Genomic DNA, 24,201 nt, shown 5'->3' with positions numbered 1-24,201 from the left:
TATGACTATTGTATTTTACGACATAAATGATAGTACTTTTATACTGATAATGAAAGCAATTCGTGCAAAATTATTCCCTAGCCATTCCAAAATATCAAAAATTCACAACGTTAATATTCAAGTTTTCACTTCTGCCGGCACTCCCGGAGTGCGACCCGTTGTTTTTTTTTTTTTTAATACTACGTCGGTGGCAAACAAGCATACGGCCCGCCTGATGGTAAGCAGTCTCCGTAGCCTATGTACGCCTGAAACTCCAGAGGAGCTCCATGCACGTTGCCGACCCTAACACGTTTCCCCCCCCCCCCACCTCGTTGAGCTCTGGCAACCTTACTCACCGGCAGGAACACAACACTATGAGTAAGGTCTAGTGTTATTTGGCTGCGGTTTTCTGTAACGTGGAGGTACTTCCCCAGTTGAGCTCTTCCCTAGATCTGGGCTGTAACCGCGAAAATCGAAGTTCGTCAATTGCGGGCATTTTTCTCTGTCACTCTAATTACATCTTAGTGAGAGTAAAAGAGAAAAATCCCCAAAATTTGCGAATTTCGGTTTTCGCGGTAGGCCCCCTGGAAGGACATCCGCAGTGCTGTGCCGTACCACACAAAGCGAGATGACATTCACAATGTCCATACCTCTCTTTTGAACGCAGTTTAAGGATGCACCCGGGTCCCGGGTATATTTTAATAGTTTCAGATATCTATTTACTTTACAAATAGTTCAACAAAATTATTCACATCAGGTGTAGTCCATGTTATTGTCCTACATTCCTAAATAAATAGACGTCAATGGTGATTCCCAGTTTACCAATTCCCGCAGAATAATGACTCGCACTTAAGTAAGTCAATTCATAAGAGAATGTGTCATTCTAGATGAGGTTCTGAGCAATTTATATAGTTTCGCAATTTTGATAAGAGGTCATACTGGCCACGGACCACGGAGGTAGCGCCAGACGAATTCACTCCGCGCGGAGGTGCGCACGCGTTGAAAAAACGCGGCAAAAATAAAACTCTTAATTTTAAACAACTAGTTTATCCGCTTCGATTTAAAATCAATAAACGGAACAGTCGCTCTTTTGTTTACGTTGTGGCAGACTACACAGTCGAGTTGTCCAAAATCAGCTATGATCTAATCGTTTGGAATTTATCGTGATAATTTAGTGGTAAAGGCGATCCGCGGGTTCTGTGAGAGTGTAGGAGCCATGGGTGTAGTGAAGAGCAAGGTCTCGAGATGGTGCCCCCCGCAGTGCTGCGGCAGGTCGGAGTCTTACGACTTGCGGGAGCTGCCGCGCCCGCCAAGGCTAGACACCTCCAACCTGTCCAACGGTAGGTCAAGGCTGTTTTATCAGCTTGCTTTTAATCTTAAAGCGGTTGAGTATAGTCAACATTAAAATTAGCACCTCGCCGTTTGTACTAAACTACATAATTGAACACTATTTAACGGTAGCAGTACCCTAATTTTTAATGTGACGAAATTGTATCAATCAACAAAATCTACTTTTGGCGGCACAACTAGGTTTCATAAAACTTCCGCCAATAGACAAACCGGTTGGAATCGAGTTCTACCGGTGATCCGACTGTTGTATACCTACCTACTCATAAAAAAACTAAATTGAAAAAGTTTTGGACTATCATTTTCGGTTTTTATTTTTAATAGGTAGGTAATAATAATAAAATAAATATAGGAGCTTAACTAAATTAGCCGTCGTTCTGGGTAACCCTACCTAGCGACCAAGAATTATGTTTTTCTTTCGACCTTATTAAGCATGATAGGTACAATAAATGTAATAAACTATTATTAAATTTTTCTACATTATATTTTGATTGTTGAGAAAACCAAACAGAAGTAGCACTGTACATGTGAAATAATTAATATTAATTAAAATGAGTAGCCAGTGGTATCAATACATCTTTACTTATCAAGGTACCACCAAGGTACCATCATTTCGGAACTGCGGGCACCATATTTTAGTAAGCTCATAAGTTATTTACCAGCACAATATTGTTGTTTGCTGTAAATCCTAACCGGTCCTATTTGCCATATATTTCTCATCTATTGACTAAACAGTTGCCACCTATAAATACGTGACCAGTGTGATCACGTCATATACAAATAACACAGTTACTAAGTTACACATTCGTTGCACAACACTCTTTATTTACTTATCTATTAAAACATATGCTAAACATTTTTAGATGACTAAACCGATTAATGTAGACTATTTGAATTCTGATGGTTAATTAAGTATATTCTCTTTTTAAATGCTCTCATTTAAATATTGACCTGAATTTAGAACCTACTTACCATATTGGATAAGTCGACATTTTTTACAATGTCATCTAGTAAAATTTCTAAGTTCTAAAAAAACCTATTCTAAGCTGATTTCTTGATAATCTTGAGCATCGAATTTAAACTCTTGTGACTTGTGAATCATACTAACATCAAGATATCATAAAAAATAGACCTAGTATAAAAATAATGTAAAAAGATTATTAAGTAATTATAATTCTTGTTGCCACCTACTAAAACTTTGTAATAATTGACTTCTAAAGCTCTGTATGAACTCTCTAAGACTAAAACGCTTAAGAAACTTTATCGCTCTCATGAGTCTCATGTATACAGGTTTAGGGGGATATATTTCAAGAGTAAGTTTTTTGAGCCAAAATAGAAAGCTGTTTCAGTCAGAAAGCAATGAAATCTGGTATCGCCATCACCACAAATTGGAACACTCACATTCGGCCGGATGCCGCTCCGCTTGAAATACATATCCCGATTAAAATCCCAAAATAAACATCACTTTTCTTACTAGAAGATAGTAGGAAAACTTGTTACGAATAGATCTGCAGTTATCTTATTAATATGGATTAAACTTGTTTGTTTCTTAAAGTAGTGTTTATTTTAGGCGTACGGTAATAAATCGCTTCTATTATCATATTACCTACATATTAGGTATGCAACACCAACCTGCGTACCTATACATATTATGGTCAATTATTTAGAATACTGACGAGTTCATATGACTAGATAATCATGACAATCGATTGCTTAGTTAATATAATAAAATTATTCTTATCAAAGGCAACCGTTCATGTAAGAAGCAGTAAGAGGAACATGTCTTTACATTTTTCTAATGTTGCTACAACATGTTGAAGCTACTTTTTTAGCGCGTAATCTAATACATCTTGTATCGAGCATTCTTTAATTTATGGCCTCGAGCCGCATTCTAACAATAAAAATCGCAATTTGATTAGATATTGATATGACATTACTCAAAGTGCGCCTTTTACGTGCGTGCGGCGTTCGTAGTAATACTCGTTTACAGTCGCGCGCAAGATGCACTGCAATGCAAGTAACGTCAAAGTAACAATTAAGTTGAGATTTTTTAAATCGAATACAACTCGTTCTGTGAATTCGAGGAATGTTTGATGACTTGTCGCTTTAAGGTGCGCGCGCGCAGTCAAGGTGATCCGGCGTGCGCACTGCGGGCGCGCGCGTCCTACGGTCGGCCGTAACAGCGGCCGGCCTAGTGCCGTAGATATACTGACGTGATTTACCAAGTCATATCAGCTGACAAAAGGCTACCTCTGAACACAAGCATTAAGGATTTCCATTAATTCAGTTAAGGGCAGCCTTAATCAATGATTCCCTGCAATCTATACCAGATGATCTGTCCACCTTGTTGGAGGCCTTCTCGAGCTACGTCCTTTATTTTCCAGTCACTTGGACATGGCTAGTGTTGAGAGATATCAAGAACTTTTATTACTTTAAGTATGAGCGATAAGTAAGTAGGTAAATACACTTTATTGCATCACAAATTAAAAATTCAATAAAACATTTACAATGTAACTAAAGACAGCAACAGGCAGTCTTATCGCTGTGAGCGATATCTTCCTGACAACCTTAGGGTAGCAAGATATAAACAACAGAAAACTTTAGAAGCAGGTAATGCACGAATAAATTACGGGAATAAGAAGTTTACACATTACAATTAAATAATTGTGAGATAAACCTATAATAAAGGTTATCAACTCTGGCCTTGATCATGACCTTTTAATTAGATTTATCAGTATTATCAATTTGGCTAACGAATGTTAACGGGAGACAAGTCAATAACAAAGACTCAAGCTCTACACAAGGTTATGCCCCTCATCAAAGTTGTATTAAATGTCGCTAGTAGACCACACTGCTCTCTGGATAAGTTACTCTACAAATAAACGCGCAGGTTAGTATAGCGGAGCACAGAGTAATAAGAATATAATAAATATAACCCATACCTTTTTGTTACTAATGTGCAGCTTCCTTACTGCAAAATGTAATGCAAAGCGACATTCGAACTAAAAAAAAAACTGTATCGATCTGTTACTGAATTGTTCTCAGTGCACCAATATTATGTACTGGGTATACTTAGTAAGTATACCAAAATTAGCCATTCGCTTTCACTTAAAAGACTTACTTATTTGTAATATGGCAATTAGACACTTTTAGTATTTAGCAGTAACACACTGGGTTACTGTGACATAAACGCATATTGCTTGTGTCAGCGCAACCTAACGTGTATATATAGGCAGGCTTTTACAGAATATACGTTCTTATACTATCACACATAAGTTGCTTCTCTTCATACTCCTCGTCCCTGCTCCAAACAATATATAACAAGATACACTCTTGTTATTTGATGGCGATCCTGCCAGGATACTATTAAGGAACTAACTTTCAAGAAAGAAGAAAAAATCTACTAAAACTACAAAAGAAGAGAAGAACCAACGCATTCAGATTAACTCAGAACATCAATCACACCTTCAACGCAACAATCCACGCAGTCAGAACCAGTCAATCTAAGAAGAACCAACCAACGTCAGAAAATTGGAAACCCATTTAAGAAAATAAATTAAGAAGCGCGTGTCAAGAGGTGTCCAGGCTCCAGGGTTATCCCGGCCCACCATCATTATCATCGGAAGCAGAGCTGGCTGGCTCTAAACAGCGTCAATCGAGTGCCACATGGAGGTGCCAACTCGCCAGGCCACGCCAGCAGCGGCAAGAATGTCGGTCGCGAACATGCACCGGACCGGACGAGGACGAAGCCGAAGATGGCCAGCCACGCAGCAATAGGATGTAATTCCCAATCCTACATGTAATTTTTTTAACTATTTTTCTGTAAAAGCCAGCATTTATAAATTTTAAAAAGGTTGTCGCTAAACTCAATTTCGTTTTTAGCATAAATAATTTTTCAAACATAATAAAGTCATAATTTATAAATTGTAGTGTCAAATCGTGTCCTCAATTATTATTTAAGTAAGACTAAAGACTTTGTTTTTACTACATAGAGATAGAGATAGAGATAAGTGAGATAGGTACAAGGAAAATGCATGAAACATGTAATGGGCGAGTGCTTAGATGAGATCAAATTTTCATTGATCTGCAAATTCGAATCGGCATCGCGATGTATCCTTGGTAAAACAAAGAACAGTTTTGTGTCAAAGATTTACCTGCGGTTTTGATTTAGGTACATTTAAAATGCAACAAAGGACTAGCTAATCAACACTGTCTTGGTTTCATTCAATTCAAATGGAAAAACCACGTGCATTAGTTAGTTACATTTATGTATTTGATATGTAACTTCGGCACGGTACGATTGACTGGTGGGCCCATGCATTCTATAGGCTAAAATAATACATACCATACATACAAATCCCTCATAATATATAGGTACCTATTACTTTTATCATGAATGAGGCATGTACCATCCGCCGCAATGTACTCAATGGTGACTTTAGGAATTCATCCAAGAACTAACAATATACTAGCAAATAAAAATATAACAATAAGTAACGAATGAATGAATGAAATCACCAGTTGCGCAAGTTGTGTTAACAAGTTTGTATTATTTATCTTAGCACATAACTCCATACACATACAATACCAATGCTATGTTGGCTTAACATGTGTCGCCCGGTGTTTTTGTTTTTTGTAAACCAATATTATTGGACCGAAAATGGTAGTAAAATATTGAAACGCATGCACATACAAGTATCATCAGTTTAAACAGTCAGAGTTATACTTTGTTTAACACGAAGTTAAGGCGAAGTACCGCACAGACTTTGATTTGGATAGTTGAGCTAACCAAGGAAGTTAGTTAAGCATGTATAAGTAATTGCTAGTTAAAATCTAGAACTAACTACTTATGATGCCGATTAAATACTCAATGATTAATTGTTTTACTGTCTACTTATTACTTTTAGATATTAAAGTTTGCTCAATAGATAACCAATTCGAAAATATTTAATTACCCCAAATTTGCTTAGGCAAATATCGCGTACAATAAAACACAATTTAGGTACATATGTAGGTAACGTAGTGGCACCCTTAACTGACAGGGAACTAGTTACCAACGCTCCTATTTTTTATCCAAGAAAATAAGGGGAAAAGCCGAATTCTTAATATAGCAACACTATGCAGTAGCTGCACAATATTGCCGAAGGTACCTATTGGGAGTTCCAATTTCTACCCTTATTTTCTGAGAATTATGGAATAAAAAATAGAAGTGTCGGTTGCTGGTTCCCTGTCGGTCAATGGTGCCACTACGTTACCTATAATAAAATAAGGATATGTATGTATACTACATATACGTATTTTTATCTCATATCAGCTATTCAAATCTTAAATTGTTATAAAATTATCTAATTCTTAACTAATTTTGGCCACTAATATATGTGTCACGGACGATTCAGATGAAAGACCATAAATCAAGGCTAAGATAAATGAAAAGTTTTATTTCGTTTAACAACAAAGGAACATCTATTTTATTGTTTGCATGCTATGTGAAGTTGTTAATAACAAAGTCTTAATTTACATTTACGACGCTAATAAACTATAATGACGAATGCGCTGATTACTCAATAAATTAAATAATATTCTTCCACAAAGGTAAAGGACAGTAAATTCCGAGTAAATTATGTTTTTTATACCCAGTTAAATGATACATATCTGACCATTCATACCTACTTACATAATTATACCTACGTACTTACTTATACTAGGTATTCATTTTAAGCACCATACATTAACGTACATTTTGTGAGAAGAAAACAAGAGCTCGTCGCAGATGATTGAACTATCAAAGGGCCCCTTGTCGGTTTACATTGCTGCCATTTCTACCCAGACCGATGTTTCAGTCATATTAGAAACGTTAGAGAAATTTGGGAAAGCTCTAAAAATAAACTGTCAAAAACCTTCTTTAACCCGAAAGAAAATAAAAATAGGTTTGGAGATATAAACATTCTGTAAAAAATGCCACCTAGGGAAGTGTCACCTCCACCTCTGTATTGGTAGAGTCCAACTACGCTGTCTGTGGCTGCGCCGACTTACTGGCACGCTTGGCAGTGACGATTTATATAGGCGAGGCATAGTTCACGTAAAATTTGACTATACATGAGCGGTTATATGGGCGATGTTTATCTTTGATTCCCTGAACTCCGATCTAGTAAAAATGCACCAAAGATTGCAACCTGACTTTTACCCATTAAAATTCATACAAGATTCATATTTATGTCAAATCGATGTTTATACTGAGTTTTAGTTTGTGGTACAATCTGCTCTTAAGTATCAAAATTGATACTTATTGTATTTTTTGGATAAGCTCATACTTATGTTTTTCAATTTACTTCTGATGTAGTAGCTATAAGGATCTGTAGATCTTTAAGACGAAAGTGGAGGACCCGCGCGAAATCGCCTTTTCATACAAGTCCTCATTTCCCTCTCTGGATATTAACATTATGAAAATATTTTGACACAATTTGTTGTATATCAACCACACCTAAGCCAGATTTATTTGGAATTTTCAATTATTATAAAAGTAATGAGAATTTAAAAAGAAATATATGTATTTCGCTACTAATTTTTAAAATAATCTAAAATCGAAAAAAGTCAAACGTAGGGACATTCATATAGCTATTAATAGGTTAGTTAGCTATTAATAGGTTAATATATATCAAATCATGTAAAAATATTTTCTATAATATCCATATCCAGAGAGGAAAATGGGGACTACGTTTGTATGGAGAAACGGCCGTCGTCTTTCCTCTGCAATGCGATTAGTCTTACCTACTCTTAAGATAATCGATTCCATTGTGTTACGAAAAATAAACAGTTTTTATTTAAATTCCGTGAAGTGTGTTGGCGTATGCTATAAAGTGATATGTGTATGAAATAAGTACAATATAATTTTTAAGAAAAAAAAACCGACTTCAATGAGGGAGACCGGTGAAAGAAAAATTATTACATTATATTAAAAACTGTCTTAAAAATCGAATTTACTTAACAAACACAGCGAAGAGGCTAAATTGCCAATCGTGACTATGCGTCGTTGAAGAGTTCTATTCTGATCATCATCAGCAGTCCCACTTAATCAAATGTCACTTTTTTAAATGTAAATGCTTGATTTGTAAAAGAAATTACACATATCACTATATGTACTTATGCCTTTAACATTTGAGGAGTTTTTTTTTCGATTCCTAATAGATTCTACCATCAGATCTCGAGCTTGGCAAAAATGTATCTTGAATACCTAATTTGCTTAACAAACATAAAGAGGATGACAAGTCGCCAAGCAGGAACCATGCGTCGGTGAAGAGTTCCATTCTGATCAGCATCAGCAGTTCCACTTCACCAAATGTCACTTTTTAAATGCTTGCTTGATTTGGTGATGAAAATATAAAAATTCCTATATGTATGCCTTTCACATTTGAAGAGTTCCCTCGATTCCTCATGGATCCCATCATCAAAACAGGGTATGGGATGGGAGTGGAAAAACGGGACCAATCTGTATATATATAGATTGAATAAAAAAAATCGTAATCGGTCCAGAAATGACGGAGTTCTGAAGTAACAAACATTAAAAAAAAAATGCACCCGAATTGATAACCTCCTCCTTTTGAAATCTTGAAGTCGGTTAAAAATGCAATACTAAGTATACAATTTATTCCTATGATAATATTCATAACACAATTGAATCAATTACCTTAAGACTAAATACAGGTCATACAGGTACTAACATGTGTTATTATTTTCACACAGAATCTGTTCGGAAATTATTGGGCCCCATACATTCCATGACTCTTCTCTTTCCGCACAGACTCTAGTATGAAATTGACCCTTAAAATTAAGGAATATTCCCTCACTTCAAGTTCGAGGAATACAAAAATAAAATAGGCGTCACTTTGGTTGCTGGCAGCATTTTTGCATATAATATACCTATAAAAGAAGCACAATAATGTTATCAATGCGCATCTAGCATCTTGTCCGACTATGGTTCCTTTTGAGCGGGCCCACGCGGATGCCAGCCAGCTCGTGTGTGGGAAATCCTATTAAACGCTTATTATTTCAAGGCAACCTGTCCCAGTACGATTCACCCACGACGGTAATTAAGACCAAATAGGAACATGTATCGTCATAAAAATACTAATATGTTAGTTAATTTCTTTTAAGTTTTGGCGATGCTTAGACTAAGCAAGTTGAATGATATATACTTTGAAGTTAACATTATACTGTTGACTCTAAATTATCATATAAAGTTGAAATGTTTTTAGAGGTACTAAATAATGATACTGCATTAGTTATAAATATGATTTTGCGTGCATGTCGAATAAAGACGTGAAAAGCTTTAGGTTTCGGTGTAACTCTGCTATCAATCGAAAAATCGAAAATAAACAAAGAATATCTTACCTTTATCCATAATTCAATACCATAATCAAATCATCTTAAGATTTGATCAATTTTACCAAACAAAATTAGGTAGGTACAGTCAACTTTAATAAACGCAATTTTACTGTCGCTGAACCTGCGCCACTTCCTTAAGTAGGTAGGTATAGTATATACAGGGTGATTCATGAGACGTGAGCTGGACTAAGCCTACACAATCAGTAAATGTTAATGAATCGTTCACCATCATATTTAAGTAAAACAATCACGCTTTTTATCTGTTATTTAACGTTTTGTTAAGGGCAAATTTGATTGTCTACAATCATGGATACCCTACAACACATAATTAACAAACATAAAACCTTTTTATCCGTTATGACAGCACTTTGATTATGAAGAAAATAAAATGTCACACTTGAGTGAGATACGATTTTATAAAAGTAACCACACTCCGATGTCATTCAATTTGTCACTTATTATGGATAAAACAAAGAGGGTGACCATAAATATCGTAAATAAAATAAAACTCTTTTTTTTTAACAGTAAAAATTAAATTAACGTTAATCTCACACATACTGGTACGAAACAGTTGCTGAAAATTTACTGAATATGCAGGCTTGATCCTGCTCACGTCTCCTGAATCATCCTGTATAGGTAGGTAGGTAAGTGACAATGTATGACTATTACTGAATAAATGATATGATATGATATAATATAGGTATGTACTTGTAAGTTGTTGGAACTAATAGAATTATAAAAAATATGAAATATTTAATCCATAATTTACCATGCACAATAGTTAAACGACTCTTATAGATTATAAAATAAAGTTATTGCTGTATACGTTACTTAGGAATGATAATAGAGCAAATTAAAAGAGTTAGGTATCTGTATTATTCCGACTTTACGTAACAACTTAAAAACCGCTAGATACATACGAGTATAAGAATACCTACAAGTATAAACCAACGAACAAGTACAAGTATAAGCTCAACGAAATGCTAAATGGGAATGCTAGGTGCGGCAACGCGCATGTGACTCCTCTGGAGTTGCAGGCGTACATAGGCTACGGAGACTGCTTACCATCAGGCGGGCCGTATGCTTGTTTGCCACCGACGTAGTATTAAAAAAAATGCATTTGTACTTACATAAAATAATAAGGTATGTAGGATACCTGTCAACAAACTGCTGCACCTAATTCATTTCACTCTATGTATGTTCTTCATACGAAGTCAGTATGTTCTTGTGCGGGCCCTTGTAAGGACGATATGATTCAGTTTAGTTTATGTTCTAATTATCATGATTTACTATGAATTGTCATTCTCATGAGGTCATCCATATATGTTTGGACAGATCTGCTGTCGCAGAATAAGATTGAGTTGTGAGTAACATGCACCGGACCTTGGTTAATGTCAATGGTTTTTTTGTTTCCGGGTGTCGGGAAGCTTTTCGCGTTTGTTGACTATGTGACTATGACATCATCTGGCCAGTTAGATACATATACGTTCTGGCGAGATATAATCCCACGCCAAGAACAGTGCACAGCAGAATGCCAAAAGAACCGCACGTTTGTGGTAACAATTAGCAAGTGCCGGTTCGAATTTCGGCGAACACACATCAACTGAACTCTAGTGATGACTACTGTATAAATTAACGGAGTTTTGGAAATTATATTTCTTATTTCAAGTAATAATGGAGTATTTCAAAAATTGGTGGAGGTCACGGTTTGGAAGGCGGCGTAAATATATTATCGTACCATTTCAGCCAGGTATTTCGGTTGCTTTTTTTTTCATAAAATAGAACAAAATAATGGGAATCCGTGTAATATTCGGTATCGTGTTCTGATTATGAAAAAGTAGAAGATTTTTTTTGTCGAGATAATTTTTTAATAGATTTTTTTTTTTCCGTACCTAAAATGTTTTTCTTCTACTTTTTCCTAATCCGAACACAATACCGATTATGCCCTTAAACGGATCCCGACTATTTTTGTTACATTCTGTATAACGCTGGCTGTTGATTTCGTTTTGTTTTAATTGTTGTGTTTTTTGGGACTTTTTCTACTGTTGTTATTTTGTCTTTTTATAGGAAACTAATTATTAGAAATAAACAAAATTTTCCATAAATATGACAGTGAATTACTATTTAAAATTAGATGTATTCTCATAAAAAAGATTAAAACGTCTTAAAACATTGGCTTGCCGCCAAAGAACGATAATAATTTGCAATATTGTTTCAGATGTGACTGATGGCGCCAGATTAGGCGTGCTCGCCGTCCAAGGCATCGACTTCTGCAACGACTCCAACGGGGAAAATCATCACACCAGCAAATTCAATCTGATGACCAAACCCGTGGACCGCTGTCTCGTGGTGCGGCGTGGACAGGCCTTCAAACTCGACCTGCTGCTCAACCGGCCCTACGATGCCTCTAGGGACGCGTTGTCCTTTATTTTCTACGTGTCCGGTATGAACAAACACTAATGATTGTTACTTGCATGATTATCATAGTTTATCCTACGCAAGGATTGCAGTGGGTGGGCTTAGATGATATCATTTATGCAAGTAGCTGCATTATTTTGTATGTTTGTATATATAACTGGCCCATTCTTATGTTTAGGTACCTATAACGACTTTATCTTGCGTAAATTCCCTAAAAAATCGAAGGTCTGAAATAAATTCAAATCCAATACATATTATTTTTCGCTTGGACGCAATCCTGGATAAATTTGGAACATTCATCATTCATTTATCGCATCTGTTATGACGCCACGTTTTATTTAGTCAATATATTTTATGTGTCGAAGCGAAATAATGAATATAACAACGATCAGAAAGTGTTTCGTTTTAGAAGCAATCTTCGTGAATCTAACCCATTTCAGTATTTTCAGTTAGTACTTAAACCGCTTTAGATCGTCCAGCATACCATGTTCAAAATTAGTAGGTATCGACATCGACACCGCATACGCTATTGTTAATATTCGCGTTGTTTATGCTACAACACGAACGGGAACGTGTAGGTTTAGTTTAAGATATTCCCACACTTTGTTTTAATGACATCAAGAAATTTATAAACATCTAAACATTGAAATAATACGTACTTTTGAAATACATGTAATATTGGAACCCCATTAACCCTATTTAAAATATGACATAGGTATTTATATGAAACGATGATTGGCGCATTGTGTAAGTTGTTGTAGAATGTTTTATATTGACTTTTTATGAATGAAGTCATTTATAAAATGTCTATGCAAGTTTGCAACAGGATAATAATTCGTCGCATTATTTATTCGCTTAATGATATTGAATATACACAGATGTGGAGAAACGCGGACCATCAGACGACACATCAGCTGCAGTTCCACTGCTGGACAAAGGATCAGAGATGCCCGGATCCTGGACGGCCGTGTACGAAGGACAAATGGACTCCCACCTGATGGTCGCCATCACGGCTTCAGCAAACTGCATCGTCGCTGCTTGGAGACTCGATATTGACACCAAGCTCAAGACTGGAGGGTCCCTAAGCTATACGCACCCACAGCCTATTTATGTGCTATTTAATCCTTGGTGCTTAAATGATCAGGTTTATATGCCAGGTTAGTTTAACAATCATTTCTTCATTCTCTTCAATCATTGCCCTTGAATTTTTTGTCAGCAATCCTCATATTAATCTATAATACACGTATACTTATATCCTTTCTTGTAGTTTGAGCCATTTCGACACATTTGCTTGATTCCACGTTGTTATATAATGCTTATGCAATTCTTATTCTATATTATCTAGGACATAGTCATCGTGAAGAATATATTCAAGAAGATGGTGGTCTAATGTATCGAGGCGTTTACAACAGAATAAAGCCAACGCCATGGAATTACGCTCAGTACGAGAAAGATATTCTGGACTGCGCGCTTTATCTAGTCAGAGAAATCGGAAAGGTAAGCTTGAAACTGGTTAGCTTTACCAGGTATATACCTAAATTTGCAAATTCTAAAAATAGAAAGTGACCATTCACAAATTGGCAAATATACCTAACCTAATTGATTAGACGTTTGTATGTAATGCTTAAGGTCAATCAGCAAGTTTCATTTAAGAGGTGAGACGAAGCGACCTCTTTGATTAGTTCAGCGTATGATCATATTAGAATAATCATTTGTCGAGTCATTGTAGAAATACTAAGTATCTAAGTACCTGCACTATTCATTTATTATTGCTAGGAAATGTTAAGGAAGATTCACAGGAAAAAATAATGCTTAGTTTTTTTTAATAATCTGAAGTTACGCATCAAAAATCTATAAATTAGGTACTCGTATTTCTTGACCGACAATAATCAAAGACCTCTGAATAAAGACGGAGTTCTTATTTCTTACATGACAAATAAATGAATTAATATTTGGGCAACATTTCACAGTTTCACACAAAATGGCTTAGTCCTATAAAATATATATCCATAACTAAAGAACAAATACCTATAGGTACCCATTTGCGCTCAACAGCATACAAATATGCCTTTCCAGGATTCGAAAATAAGGTCACCAGTTTCGCAGGCAAGGTTTAATAACGGCTATAGTAATGGAAGATGTTAATTTCATTCATCATATCGTACTCTCTCACCTAAACATACAATCTTTCTTAAACTTCAGGTGAAAGGTCGCGCCCGAAGCGACCCCATTCGGACGGTGCGGGCGTTGTCCGCCGCCATAAACGTGCAGGACGACAACGGTGTGCTGATGGGCAACTGGGGCACCGAGCTCAGCGACTACGACGGAGGGACACACCCAGTCAAGTGGGTTGGCTCCCTCGCTATCCTACAGAAGTATTACACCAAGAAAAAACCCGTCAAATACGCGCAATGCTGGGTTTACGCAGGTGTTTTAACCACAAGTAAGTTGGTAAATTAGAACGTTCTTAGCCAATTTAATCACCTTCTTCGGTTGACTAAAACAGAATAAGCACACATGTTGACACCTCGGCACTCAAATAATGGTAAATGAGATAAACCAAATACTACATTTTAGCCACCTGAGGGTTGCGATTGCAACCATTATAAATAATTAAATAAATAATAAATAAATATTATAGGACATTTTTTGTGTCCCACGGTATAAGACTTGTGTTGTGGGTACTTAGTCAACGATACAATATTATATAAATACTTAAATACATAGAAAACACATGACTCAGAACCAAATATTCACAAATAAATGCCCTTACCAGGATTTGAACCGAGGGCACAGTATAATAAAGAGTACTAGCGTACTTAGGGCCATCACATCACATAGGGCAGGGTCACTACCCACTAGGCCAGACAGGTCGTCGTTTATAATTAAGTTATATTAAATATATTGTAGTTCTTTAACGTTGCGATCGGCATGATGCTTGACGATGTGTCTTGCATTATTAATTTACAACGTTAAGGCCTATTATCTCAACCCGTATTAACCCTGTGTTCAGTTTGCAGAGCGCTGGGTATTCCCTGCCGGCCAGTGACTGGGTATGACGCGGCGCACGACAGTCAGGGCAGCCTCACCGTCGACATCATCAAGGACGAGGACGGTAACACGCTCGAGCACTTCACGCAGGACTCTGTCTGGAACTACCATGTTTGGAACGAGGTACTGCATGGGATCGAAAAGTGATTTGCATCTCTGTCTTTCTTAATTTCTTTATTTGCCAAGCCAGCGTTACAGTCACCGTGGAGTCAGGAGTGAGAGTGGAAAGCAATTCAAGGAATTCAAGTATGAAAGCACACGTAGGTATCCTACGTCTCTGACGTCCTTCAAAAGTCCACGCCAAGTCGCCTGCCAAGTTTTAATAGTTTCAGCAGGTCTGTGCAAACTAAGTGTTGTCAGAGTCTAGAGTTCGTATTTATTCGGAACCATTCAACATTTACTAGTAAATCAAAATCTGTATGTAAAAGAATATTCTTGCTTTTAAAACATCTTCCTACGGGCTTACGGTATTTCCCAATCTGTTCCTTCACTGGAATGCGAAAGGGGTCACCGTTCAATGCGCCCACTTTGAATCATCCTCGTTCAATGTAAATATAAATTACGCGTCAGCTGTGACGCAATAAAGTTTGACCGATTCGTCATCAGCCTTGGTGCTCAATTAATTATTATGATACAGCCTGTTTGCCTAAATTTGGTGGAATTGATAATTATAAGAATCTACAGCAACCAAAGATGACTTTATTTAGTGTTTACTTAGATGATGGCTGTATTTATTAAATATTTCCAGGTATGGATGGAGAGGCCAGACCTAGGTCCCGAGTACGGCGGCTGGCAAGCCATCGACTCGACGCCACAAGAAATGTCAGAGGACCTCTTCCGCTGCGGCCCGGCGTCAATACGCGCGGTTCGCGACGCTGACATTCAGAAACCGTACGACGCGGGATACGTTTTCGCGCAAGTCAATGCTGATAAGGTTAGCTGACGTCAATATTAACTAAACTACTCTCGTTCTCATTGAGTACCTTAGAAGGCTGACGGGCGGCTTACGTATAAATTAATACTGAGGGTACATATTGGTAGTATCGGATTAAATAGTTTTAAAATTCAAAGCAATAAGTAGATTTCGTTTGACTATGTATTAGCTTGTTAACTGCGTGCCTATAATATTTGCATTGCAAAAATTAGGTATTTCCATATCACTAAGATCCATTAAATTATTAAAGGAAGTACATACTTATTGTGAAACCAAAGATATCGAATTACTTCTTACTCGAGTATTTGCCTACATTACAAGAAATGAATAAGGCTTATTTTTACATTCATACCAACGACTTGGCCATAAAGCGTCGTTTCATACGAGCGTAGAGCCACAGCTGCGCATATAAAACGCTATCTTTTAGCCAATTACGAAAGGTCACCTCGGGGCCTACTTTTAGTAATTGTATGTTGTTTTACAGGTATTATGGAAATATTCCGGCGAAATCCAGCCTCTCAAGCTACTGGCTCGGGACACCACTTCTGTTGGACAGAATATATCCACCAAAGCCATTGGAAAGATGGAACGAGAGGTAAGCTCCATCACGCCCTGTTTTGGCCAATCGATGTTATAATTAATATGGTGATTGCCTTGAAAATACGAGTAGGCGCTATTGTTGTTAAAGGTTTCAACCTGATCTATTCTTTACTCTTAACACAGCTCTACACCAATATGGGCACATTTTATTAACTATTCGTAAACTATACTTGATAGCAAAGACAAAAAGTCCATAAATGGCGACTGGAAATTCTAAGGATATGGTCGATTTGCAGGACATAACTGACTCGTACAAATATCCGGAGCGCACGTGGGAGGAGCGCGCGACGATGGAAAAAGCTCTGCGTCGGTCATCCAATATTTTTGCACGATACTACCTCAACGATGCCTTCAACGATGTGGTGTTTGACTTCGAGCTGAGAGATGATATCAAGATCGGACAGAACTTTAGTGTCGTGAGTACTTTGTCTATGTCTCATACAGTTACTATTACCCCTATGACTCTGATTTTAACCTGATGTAAAACCCATGCATACATATGTGGACCTATCTAAGGTGGCGTACCTACTTCATCTAAGATGGAACATGCTTAGTCCCTCACCTACAAGGTTCTACTAACTTATTCTTACGTTAACCTGAGGTGAATCCAGGATGAGACAGGGTACCTAAATGGGTCACATTCAGCTGGAATCTGTATAACTCTGTAAAATAACTTGATTCCTGAGATGCACCACAGATTCACAACCTATAAGGCTGCTTTAACCTCCGCGTCCTGCACGTAATACATAGGCCTTAATTAAGTTTGGACTTTTTGTCAATTTGACACAGTTCAATTTAAGCTGGCAAATTTTGAAATCCCGTTGTCAGAAGGACAAAATGGAAAAAAAACTACAGTACTTACGTGTTGGGGTGTAACTGTAACTTGCGTTTATTGTATTTCAGATCCTACACATGAACAACCGTTCGTTAGAGAACAAGCACCAAGTGAAAGGCGTGCTGCGGGTAGACACCGTGACGTACACGGGCAAGTCTGGCGAGTCCGTCAAACGACAGGAGTTCGACACGACGCTCGCACCCGAGGCTAAGGAGCAGGTCACCATGTTGGTCACCTTCGACGAGTACTACAAGCGACTCGTAGATCAGGTGAGTGAGAGAGATGTGACAAAGAGTAGAGTACTAAGGCAAGTCGCGATAAATAGCGATAGGAGTTTGACACGACACTATTAGCACTCGAGGCCAAGAAAAGTCGCCATGTGTGGTTAGCTTCGATGAGAATTACAAGCGACTTGAAGATTATATATGTGAAGATTCTCATGAGATGTATTCTCATTAGACAGCGATGGAGATGAAGATGTGTTAAAGAGTATTAAATACATACTTACATAACACGGTAATGAAATTTACGACGGAACTAAAGGTGGCTGCAGTCATCAGACGGGAGTAATTATTAGAAATGACTAAAATATTCCACAAATTATGCTTATGCAAAGAGATACGCAAATTAATGATTAAACTACGAATGCAATCTGATTTTGGTATCGTGTTAGAACTTGGATTTAGTATTGATCTAGATAAGATTCTCTCAGAAAACTAGTAGCCTGCGCGATGATTCAATTAAATGCAGTTATTTTAAAGGAATTCTTGCTCAAATCTCTAAACCCCCAAAGATGAGTTTTTACAAAGGTACAATCACATCTTTCAGGCATCCTTCAACATCGCCTGCCTCGCCTCAATAGTGGACAAGAACTTCGACTACTTCGCGCAGGACGACTTTAGGGTCCGCAACCCTGACATCAAGATCACCGTGGAAGGCAAGCCGGTGTCGCACAAAGAATTCACTGTTACAGTCAAGCTTGAGAACCCGCTGCCCATACCGCTGAAGAATGGAAAATTCTACATCCAGGGCCCGGGATTGGATGAGCAGCTCAAGATTTCTCTGGATGAGGTAACTTATGTTCCAAATAGGATAAGGGTCGTTAATGTTTTTCTCGTTACTTATTTAATAAACAAAGTACATACAAAACGTTTTATTACGAAACAGACGACCGATAATGTTTTCGTAATAAAACCAAACAAATATTTGGCACCATGTTAACTAAATAGAGCGATATCTGTATGGGATGGTTTAAACGAGGAACGGATTTAAATTTTACCTAACACCGTCACGGTCAACAACAACCGATTATTATTATTCTAACTGAAATTAATATCGTCATCATAATCTCAGCGAAAAGATGTCCATTTTTGACAAAAGATCTTCATAACAACCTATGAATGACCATATATGACTCGTTGTCGCGCGCGACTCCATACTTCAAATGGAGTCTAGTAAACATTGATCAAATGGAGTCGTGTAAACCTTATTTTATTAAACATGAAATACTGACGTTGCGTCTATGTACATATTCGAATCATGTAAATTCGTTAGGAAACATTTAAACTTATATTCATTCAAAGATACAACTGAAATCAAAAGAAATAATCGCAACCTAAATCAACTAAAAGTGCCTTTTTAGGGTTCCGTAGTCAACTAGGAACCCTTGTAGTTTCGCCATGTCCGTCTGTCTGTCTGTCTGTCTGTCTGTCCGAGGCTTTGCTCCGTGGTCGTTAGTGCTAGAAAGCTGAAATTCGGCATGGATATATAAATCAATAAAGCCGACAAAGTCGTACAATAAAATCTAAAAATTTAATTTTTTTGAGGGTACCTCCCCTACACGTAAAGAGGGGGTGATTTTTTTTTCTGCTTCAACCCTACAGTGTGGGGTATCGTTGGAAAGGGCTTTCAAAACTAATAGGGGTTTTCAACAAACATTTTTTTATAAAGTGAATATATTCGGAGATAATCGCTCCGAAAGAAAAAAACAATGTGTCCCCCCCCCCCTCTAACTTTTGAACCATAGGTCCAAAAAATATGAAAAAAATCGTGGAAGTAGAACTTAAGAAAGATTTTAAATGAAAACTATAGCGGACATGATCAGTTTAGCTGTTTTTGAGTTATCGCAAAAAGTTTCCCCTTCATAGTAAAAAGACTTTAATTAGGTACTGATTATGCAAATTTGCCTAGTTGTTTAACTCGCGTGAAAGGTACCGTTTCATCCCTTGGTTAACAATTTACTATACTATAAGCTCCAGTTTAGCTTATTGTGACGGAAGAGTAACTACGGAACCCTACACTGAGCGTGGCCCGACATGCTCTTGGCCGGTTTTTCAAAATTAAAACTTGTCACAAGTAGCCCACATTATATGGCTATGAAAATCTACAACCACCTCCCAATCTCTATCAAAGATCTGGACAATGTAGGTCAATTTAAAAAACAACTGAAGCTGTTTTTAATTAATGGATGTTTTTATAATCTTAATGAATATTTTGATAAAGTCAGTTGAAAATATTACCGTGCCTCGTTTATGTAAGGAAATAATGTAATAAATAATACAATCAAATGATCATGCGTGAATGTATGTGTAATATTATTTTAATGATGTGCGAAATAATTGTAATTTAATCACCTACTGTAGCCCTCTTATATTGCTGTGCCCTTACAGGGTGTCACATGTATACCTATATGTTCCATTCCATCCATGCTTGTAATGTGATATGCAATAAACTATTCTATTCTATTCTATTCTATTCTATTCTATTCTATTCTACTTGCCGCGTTTGATATAAATAGAGTTGCCGCGACATCGCAAGTCATGCTAAGCGGCCAGATCATCGGTTTACCTTTTTATAGGACTGAATTAATAAAATGTTGATAATAACTTACAGAACGTGCCCCCCGGTGAGTTCGCGACCGCGCAGTTCAAGCTGACGCCGCCGTGGGCTGGGCGGCACCAGATCTCAGCGAAGTTCACCTCGAAGGAGATACACGACATCGACGGCTTCCTCATCCTCATGGTCGCGCCGCCGGAGACCAACGGATACTCGGAAACAAACGGATTATAAGCTAACTTTAGGATCCTACTGTGCCATTGAAAGAACTTGCGAATAACAAAGTATTATGCACGTGTAACTGTGTACATTAGTATGTTCCAATGTGTTTGGCCAAAGTGGTCGAATACATTTGCTAAGTATCCTTATCGCTAAGGTAACAATGGTGTGTTCCGATATATTTGGCCACTTTGTCCGTCACTATCTATTTGACTGACTGTACATAGGTCAATCTGAATGTAGTACAATAACTTCTTGACGGATGCGAAAACTAAAAGTGAGAGAATAGAATATGTAAGTGTCAGAGTATGAATAAAGGTCGTTTCCAACAGGCATCAATTATCTGTCAAATATAATTTACCGATAGCGGTCTCCGCATGAACTGCGGCTCCAGGTGATGTATTAAGGGGAGCGTATGTGCGGAGCAAGGGCTACTCTGGCAAGTTAGCTTTATCAGTAGAAAAAGGCGGCAAATTTGATAAATTTAGGCGCGCGGGATCTTTCTCCATACTAATTTAAAAATTTCAGGCCTTCTTTTACTTACAAAGTTAGCTTGCCAGAGTAGTACAGTACCTAATACAAAATATTATGATATTTATGATATGACAGTTGAGTCCGCAGCAAGCTCGGTTTTCCAAACAAACGTAGTTACGCTCTCATTTAAAAACGACTAGATAGATTGCTATGAACATTTGTACTTACAATGGGGTAAGTTATACAATCTATGCCTGTAACTAGTTTATGTAGCATTAGATAATATATTTAAGTTTTTCATACAAAACTTGATTTTGCTCTATTTCGTTTGTTTTATAAGCTGGAGCTATATAAAATAATTACAGGCATGTATATACCTCAGTCGTATCTATGTGCAAAGTTTTATTACAATCCTACACGTAGTTTTAAAATGAGAACGAAACTCCCTTTGTATGGGAAGGTAAATTCGGGTGAGCTTGCTGCGGACTCTTAAGTAAGTAAACAAACACTATAAATTCATATGTCTTTGAGTTTTTATCTTCGGTGCCTAGTAAAAAGCTTTAAATGTGTTATAGTTCTACCAGTCAGGAGCGGAAAGAAGCCAAGCAAACGTAATTCCCAAATGAAAAAGAAATCATTTGAATGCTTCTCCGCGAAGCTACTTTTGTTGCTGACTGTACAACTTATTATAGTTTTACTTAATAGCATAACTTGTAATATAAGTCAAACCTAATATACTTGTAAGTATTATTTATGAAATGTTTTCCTCAGTTAACATTAGGTTATTAAGAGAATAAGTAGTAAGTAAAATAAATATTTTTATTAATAATAAATACAACTACGAGCAAACCGGTATATTTTAATTGTAAAATCAATCGAACTCAGAAAGCTGGAACATTAAAGTATTTTCAATTAATAAGTAATGAGTTTTATTACTGAGAGAGGTTTCTATATTAGGTTCGGCTTATTTTCCTGTGTTCGACTAGTTTTAGCTATCCAAACGCTGCGTTTCCACCAGAGATATGTGAGGATGCGTAGCGTGCGAGGGATGTGTTTGTTAAGAACCAATAGAATATTGTCCACTAAAGTTGCGCTGAGGTAGTAGTAGGATATATTCTTATAAGAAATATATCCACACTGCTACACATTCTCGCACATCTCTGGAAACGCACTCTCCTAAATAATTTAACAATACAGAAACGATATAATTAAGCATTAAACTAAATTAGATAAGATCAGGAACCTCTGGATTATCGATGAAATCTGGTGAAGGATCTTTTAGCTTCCGTTTTAGTCTCGGATCGATATAATCTGGTGCTTTCTTTTGTAAAGTCATTTTAGACAGATCTAGAACCTTATCAGAGGGGCCTATTTCAAGAAATTCTCTCTTCGACTGACCTGAACTCTCGCGGCAGTCGGTTACGTGATGCTCCGTGTATAATTTGGCCTTTTTTGTAACTGCCTTTTTCTGCGCCATCTGTGTTTTTATGTCTACATTTAATCGTGGCATAGTTACGACGAGGTGGCCAGTTATCTGCGAGCGTTGTGCCGTTGAGTTAGTAGTGCTCACCTCTGTCGGTAGATGGAGCTGAAATAACTTTCCTTTAATCGTTGCTCGGACATAATTTGGCTGGACATCCACCTCAATTAAACTGGTATCTAAGTGTTTGTACACAGCTAAATCTAACACATATTTTTCAGGGTCAGAATCGGAGAATACGAACGGTATTTTAGCTTGATTTATGTTGAATGGCCTTCCGTCGGGAGCAAAGAATTTGTACTGCCTTTTTTCCTCCGGTTTCTTTTCAGTTTCATAACTTTTCAGCTTCAGTTGCCGCATATGCTCCATCTCATAGCGGACCTCAGGGGAATGCTCACATTTTTCTGCGTAAAATTTCTTATTTCTCTCTTCTGGATCCATATCTTTGTACTCATTTTCCCATTTGTCTTTTATTTCGTGTTCTAGTCGAGCTTTTTGCTTTCTACGCCGGTGTCTATATTCGTTTTGTTCAAACAATATATCTTGTCTTATTACTGGTAGATTTTGCAAGGCTTTAATGCGGTCTGACCGTTCTATTTCAACTCCGTCAAGGTAGCTAAGCTGAGGTAGAGTTCCGATTACGAAGTCCCGATAGTTATCATAGTCAGTGCAGGGATTTCCAGTAAGATATAAGTTCTGAAGATTATATAAGCCTGTAAGGCTTTCAACACTGACAATTTCGCCGATGAAGTTGAGTGTTAAGTCAAGTTTTTCTAATGATTCGCATCTCTCCAGATTTTCTATGATTTCTATGTTGTTGAGAGCTAAGTTGAGGTAGTTGAGGTGTTTGAGTTTGTTCAAGTTTTCTATCTTGGCGATGAGGTTGTTCTGCATGAGCAAGATCTTAAGCTTGGGGCACCAGTCCTGGATGTACTCTATCTTCTCTATGTTCTCTTGGTGGAGGGCAATCTCCTCCAGCGGCGCCAGGAGCCGGTCATGGTGTTCTGCCTTTCCGCGAACCATTTCCACCGTTATTCGAACCATTATTATTTAATCTACTGATATAAATGTTCACATTCCGTATATTGGCATTATACTAAATTAAACAGATAAACAGTGTCATCACAACCGTAACCATGGTAATGTCACAGCAAAGTAATTAAAGTAAAGCCGTTACCACATCATCCAATTCGCATTTAACCTTGTTGAGTGGACAGTAGATAAAACTTATCACTATTTACAAAATGCAGAATAATAATTAAACATTCGCTCCCAGTTAACCTTTACTTAAAGCGAAAACGTAAATGTAACGCGCTATAAAATAATATTTTTAAATTACCATTAGTACCCCGTTTTAACTATACATGCATCTTATTTACGTAATATTATAAATGTTAAATGCTTGACTAGAAGCTAACATGTATAACTTGTTAATTACAGCGTGAATCTACTTTTTATGATAATATCTTACCACGACGTTAACATTTCGCAATGTTTTTTATTAATAGTTCTAGGATTAGTCTTATGACTACATCCCCTTAGAGCATTTGTTTTGTTAATACACACAATTAATAATTACTTAATAACTGTTAGTGACCTTCACCGCGACCCTAGTAAGGAGACCTATTTTAAATTACATTATTAGAG

General features: G+C 37.1%; 2 protein-coding genes across 3 annotated transcripts; one reads left to right on the top strand and one right to left on the bottom strand.

Annotated features, from left to right (window-relative positions):
- Positions 1-923: 923 nt before the first annotated feature.
- On the top strand, positions 924-21,993 carry LOC133517874 (annulin-like). Of its 2 annotated transcripts, none has more exons than XM_061851331.1 (12): positions 924-1,319; positions 11,927-12,151; positions 13,005-13,283; positions 13,472-13,623; positions 14,329-14,569; positions 15,140-15,300; positions 15,926-16,111; positions 16,596-16,706; positions 16,948-17,127; positions 17,615-17,815; positions 18,375-18,617; positions 20,439-21,993. In XM_061851331.1, the coding sequence occupies exons 1-12, from the start codon at positions 1,196-1,198 to the stop codon at positions 20,613-20,615; spliced, it is 2,280 nt and encodes a 759-aa protein (XP_061707315.1). In that variant the 5' UTR covers positions 924-1,195; the 3' UTR covers positions 20,616-21,993. The 2 variants fall into 2 exon arrangements, with proteins under 2 accessions (XP_061707315.1, XP_061707316.1); XM_061851332.1 differs by lacking the exon at positions 924-1,319 and adding an exon at positions 11,035-11,458.
- On the bottom strand, positions 21,876-23,649 carry LOC133517875 (protein tilB). Its single transcript, XM_061851333.1, has one exon. It carries the CDS (start codon positions 23,596-23,598, stop codon positions 22,300-22,302), a length of 1,299 nt encoding a protein of 432 aa, XP_061707317.1. The 5' UTR covers positions 23,599-23,649; the 3' UTR covers positions 21,876-22,299.
- Between the last annotated feature and the right edge of the window lie 552 nt (positions 23,650-24,201).

Source organism: Cydia pomonella, chromosome 5 (genome assembly GCF_033807575.1).
Source record: "Cydia pomonella isolate Wapato2018A chromosome 5, ilCydPomo1, whole genome shotgun sequence".
In the NCBI taxonomy this organism is placed as follows: Eukaryota; Metazoa; Arthropoda; class Insecta; order Lepidoptera; family Tortricidae; genus Cydia; species Cydia pomonella.
Note: the sequence above shows the minus strand (reverse complement) of the source record. Positions and strands in the feature narration are given on the sequence as shown.

Excerpts from the sequence above, each read along its gene's own strand:
- LOC133517875 (XM_061851333.1), bottom strand. The coding sequence starts at position 23,598 with ATGGTTCGAATAACGGTGGAAATGGTTCGCGGAAAGGCAGAACACCAT.
- LOC133517874 (XM_061851331.1), top strand. The coding sequence starts at position 1,196 with ATGGGTGTAGTGAAGAGCAAGGTCTCGAGATGGTGCCCCCCGCAGTGC. Across the intron at positions 13,624-14,328 it reads TAGTCAGAGAAATCGGAAAG|GTGAAAGGTCGCGCCCGAAG; the intron begins GTAAGCTTGAAA and ends CTTAAACTTCAG. Across the intron at positions 17,128-17,614 it reads TCGGACAGAACTTTAGTGTC|ATCCTACACATGAACAACCG; the intron begins GTGAGTACTTTG and ends ATTGTATTTCAG.